The following is a 4,748-nucleotide window of genomic DNA, read 5'->3' on the forward strand; positions in this document are numbered from 1 at the left end:
CAATGTAGCATAGTCAATGACTCCAGAATAATCGTATGCATGTTTGAACACTATGGCGAGGATTTCAGTTGGGAACATTATGGCCCTTATGGCTGGGTTGTCAAGGTGTAGGCGGGTTTGTGGGTTGTAAAGAATCCTAAGGGGGAAGGGTGTCCGTCAAGGAGTCCGTAACGTCTTACAGTATAGCTACAGTTGATGGATCCTCAAATGGAGGAGAACGCTTACTTTTCGGTTTTCTGCGATGGTGAGAAGTTTCTTGTTACACCACGGACGCCTTCTCTCGGAAATTAGTATACAGTCTTGAAGTAGCTGCGTAAGCACAGTATCGCTACTTGTTAAATAGTTTAAAGTATCATCGCTTGCTTTTGAATGTATTTCACAATATGAAACGCTGACATACTGGACTAACAAATGCTTCAACGCCTACTTCAACCTCTTCCTCAATGATGCCATCTGTAATAATAGTGCATATACAATATTTTCGTGAAGTGAATGGAATTAGGCAATGCCCAAGTCCTCCAAATTATATTACCCTTGTTTGATTTGCTCCCATATGTCTCATTGATCTGAATCACCCGCCAAGTCACCATTCAGGATTGCTTGTGGAAGACTGCCAATCCACAAGCTAAAGTTCAGTATCATGCCAGCTGTGACAAACACACCTAATGTTGATTAGTAGGTTGGGTAAGAGCGAGTGAGTGTTTAGCGAAGCAGTTCAACGATAAGTAAGAATCTCGCATTTGACTTTTTTGCATCAGATCCTACCTCCGACAATCCCACACAGCCTAGTCAAGAAATGCAAGAACGTTTGCCTTGTCTCTGTAATGCGTACTGACAAGGCTTCCAGGTCATATCGAATAAAGATTCCTATGTTCGAGAGAAAGGATGTGTACGTCAGCAAAACGACAAAAGAGCATTGAAAGTACTAGAATATCTTTGCATGTTTATGATAGACTTGACAATCTCCTCTGAACACTCCTTGGTCACAAACAAAGCCACCCAGTGCTCTATCAAAGTCAGCAAAGTTACCTGGTGTACCATGAGCGCCCTTTGAATGGTCAATACTCCTCTGATAATCAGTAACAGCATACTGATTCGTCAAAATCGCATTATCTGCCAAGAGACCAGGCTCAACATATATCGTCGGTATTATCGATATGAAGTATTGAAACATGTCAAATGCTATTGAGGACGAGATTTGTTGGCAACAAAAAAAGGACAAGAAGTTAGAATGGATGAAGTAACTTACGACCAGTGGCATATTCAATACTCAAATCCAATGGATTGTGTAATCCAGGATAAAAGTGTCCAAATGAAAGCTTGTCGATACGGTGTGTGAAGTTCATGACTACGAAATGGAGATCACTACGATAGTTCGTCTATAAAGGCTTTTTGGCATCAACCACTCACGTTCATGATCAACATGTTGGCCCATATATCCATGTCCTAGTGCTGTTATATGAAGCATTCCAGATAGTTTCTTGACTGGAGCTTGTCCGTATATCCTGCAACCTTTGGGACGACCTGATAAATCATATGTGAGTACAAGACATAATACCATCAGGCTTTTTGGCTCACCTTCCCCACCAATACTGGGAAGCCTGAAATGCAGAGCATGGCCTCCTCTTTGAGCATTCCGTAGCAGTTCATGGACATTGAGAGGTGGTGGCGTTGGATTTGAGTTTCTATGGGAGTTTGACGTGTGAGTGAGGAGGTGGTCAAAGTTGGAGGTAGTAGAATGTTGATGGTTCGATTTCTTTTGGCATGCTTACGTATATTGATGAGCACCAGCCGACGAAAAGACAGTCTAAATGGAGATCAAACCATCAGAATCGTGTATGATTGACAGGTGGGCACTGTTTGCTTACATCAACCAACTTGAATTCCTCAATATGAATAGATGACTGAGAGACATCCAATACGTCAGCTCTCAGCGCTAAAGCAAAAAATGGATTACTAATAGCCACTTAAGTAGTCTACAACATTCAAGACATCCCACATACCATTACACGGCATCGCAACAGTCAAATCCACATTAATCAACAACCCTGCACCTCCCGAACTAGGAGTCTGATCCACCAGATACTCATATTCTTGTTTCAACGTCATCCAAGTTATCAGTTCAGACAGTATGAGGTAGGCTAAGAAGATTGTGACAATGATTGAGACCACTCCTCCAGATCCCGATGCGTTTGTGATGTTCTTTTCGATTTTGGGGAAGGCATCGAGGTAGGATAGTCTGCGAGACCATCTATCGCCTCTTGGGGTTGATGCCGTCGCGCTCATGGAGGTGGAATGTCAAAGTGTTGGGACAGTCTAGTTAATGGAGATGCTGGGTTGATGTCGAAATGTCTATGATGCGAGAGATCTATAGTTAGTAAAAGAGGAGGGTAGAGAGCATTTGTACGTTATAAAACACGTATTTTGATGGTTTTAAGTTGTCTGTACCTGGATATGTAATGTACTTGAAACTTGACTCCAAATCAAACTTTCACGACCAAAAGCAAATCAGATAATAATACAGGGACAAGCTAAAGAAAGAAAATATAGTCGACCAAGACGCCGTGTGAATTCCAGCCGAACGTGCTCTACGCTTCAGTCCTGGTCGTGAACAATCGTCCGAATCAAAAGCCTCAAATTGATAATTCAAGAACAGACACCATCAAATCCCACATCGCATACCTTAAATGCTAACCCCGTCACCATGAGATTCATTCCGCTTATAGCCGCCACCGTGATGATGTTTTGTCTCCTCTTCATCGGCATGTCGCCATCAGAAGTAGCCAACAAGATACTCCCTGCATGGCTTCACAATGACAAGCTCCTACATTTCCTGGGATTTGCTATATTGTCTGCTCTGGTTTATGCCGTGCTGGAACTCGGGGTTGCTAAATCGACGAGGTTTGCGATTGTGTGTATGTTTCTGGCGAGTGGGATTGGAGAGATTGTACAGGCTCTGTCGCCGGTGAGTGGGGTGTGATGCTGGGATTATGTTGAATGGGATGATGTGAAGGAATTACAACCATGCTTACTACTCTCGTCTTTGTGATTCGTAGGATAGGAAACCAGACTTTGTCGACTTTTTGGTACGTGTGGTGGCAGTGTGCCTGTCAAACCGCCACATTCATTCGTTTCAGCAGAACAAGGCATCATCACTACATATATGATCCTGGCAACTGTATCTCCAACACATTGCATTCATCACCACTCAAAGCCTCACTTTGTCCTGTACATAGGCCAATCTGGGCGGAAGTGTAGTAGGCATATCACTAGGCGTCGGCATTGACTTGTTCAGGCTTCGTATGCTCAGGAAAAAGAAAAAGATTAGGTGGCCTAAAATCCTTGATGATGCGAGTGGAGATGGTCATGATGAGGTAAAGTGTTCTTGTTAAGACCAGTAAATCTATCAACTAATTAATTTTTTGCCATCTTCTCACACGCTGCTCATGTAGGTCCCATTGCGTGATAAGGCATCAAGAGACGAAGAGGAAGGAGATGATTAACTTTTCACACTCAAGCAAACAAATCAAAAACAATCACATTTTAATAACTCCGTTTGTAGATAAAACAATAGTACAAATATTAGATTTTTTAGAGGTGCCCAACAATAGCAAAAAAAAGGATATATTAGGTTCGTCACATGTTACAGTGTTGAAGAACTTGATGCATCAGATAGTATTAGGGGAGCCAAATGCTCGTATATTAGATCACCGACTTTATCTGGGGAAGAAGAAAAGATGAGTAAAGCCCAGCTAATGTCGATGGGGACACGTACCATAACCAGCTTCAGTAGGATGAACACCATCCTCGAATAAAGCCTTCTTATCATCCTTTGATAGCGAATGATATGGAAAGTCCTTTGCGAGATCATAGTAATGAACTTTGGGGTCTTGATGTTCTCTATAGCAAGAAAAACGACACAATCAGTGTAATTAATACTTGCATTCTCAACTAACGACCACATCACAACTTACGATATCAGCTTGTTGTATTTCAGCCTCACTCCGTCTCCTCTGTACGCGTTCTAGTCAAGAGGGGGAATAAGGATAGGAGCAGAATACGAACCTGTACTCTTTTGGCTGTACAAACCTCTAACATCGGAAGAGCAAGCACATGAGCTCCATGATCTATACACATTGTCCATAAGGTCTTGAGACCCTCGAATACATCTTCTGGAGGCGTTCCATTTGCGAAATCGTTACCACCACCTAGCGAGTGTCGGGAGAGCCAAGAAAATTGCTCAGTAGTGAAACTAACGCTTGTAGCTCTGTAGCGAAGCTCAAACAATGAACTGCCATACCCCACACAACAACCCAACTAAATCCCTCATTCCTCAGTTTAGCCAACTCCAAGACTTGAGACAGCCTAACAACCGCATCACGTCAGCGACACCCTCACTATCGACCTTCAAAACTGACGGTCTGACCTATCAGACATAGCTCCTCTCCCCAATACAGTATCCCCTCTCCAACCCTTCTGAACAACCTTGACATCAAACGGCTTGAACCTCACATCATTCATGAAGCGAGAGTTCATTTGGTATGCGTATGGGTTGAAATTAATTCCGTTCGTCCATCCTATGTAATGTGACGCTGATGATCAAAACTTCCAAGAGATAGCGATACGGTTAGGACTTGCCTTCAGTTAATGAGTCTCCGAAGGTTAATATGCGTATGATGCGCTTTGACATCGTTGTCTTTGGATGTCTTGATGCGATGTTTTATGTTTTTTGGCAATTGAAGAATGAA

At 42.7% G+C, this 4,748-nt stretch overlaps 2 protein-coding genes across 2 annotated transcripts; one reads left to right on the top strand and one right to left on the bottom strand.

Moving 5' to 3' along the window:
* Window positions 1-558: 558 nt before the first annotated feature.
* Window positions 559-2,286, bottom strand: SmJEL517_g03468 (uncharacterized protein; the record flags this gene model as incomplete). The annotated part of the gene is made up of 9 exons (XM_031169396.1): window positions 559-662; window positions 766-867; window positions 1,030-1,182; window positions 1,250-1,348; window positions 1,411-1,524; window positions 1,579-1,685; window positions 1,773-1,807; window positions 1,869-1,936; window positions 2,004-2,286. 9 exons carry the CDS (start codon window positions 2,284-2,286, stop codon window positions 559-561), a joined length of 1,065 nt encoding a protein of 354 aa, XP_031024608.1.
* A 418-nt stretch (window positions 2,287-2,704) lies between these two features.
* Window positions 2,705-3,503, top strand: SmJEL517_g03469 (uncharacterized protein; the record flags this gene model as incomplete). Its single annotated transcript, XM_031169397.1, has 4 exons — window positions 2,705-2,965; window positions 3,057-3,086; window positions 3,237-3,374; window positions 3,453-3,503. 4 exons carry the CDS (start codon window positions 2,705-2,707, stop codon window positions 3,501-3,503), a joined length of 480 nt encoding a protein of 159 aa, XP_031024609.1.
* Between the last annotated feature and the right edge of the window lie 1,245 nt (window positions 3,504-4,748).

The sequence above is a fragment of the Synchytrium microbalum genome (genome assembly GCF_006535985.1).
Source record: "Synchytrium microbalum strain JEL517 chromosome Unknown SmJEL517_scf0018, whole genome shotgun sequence".
Taxonomy (NCBI): Eukaryota; Fungi; Chytridiomycota; class Chytridiomycetes; order Synchytriales; family Synchytriaceae; genus Synchytrium; species Synchytrium microbalum.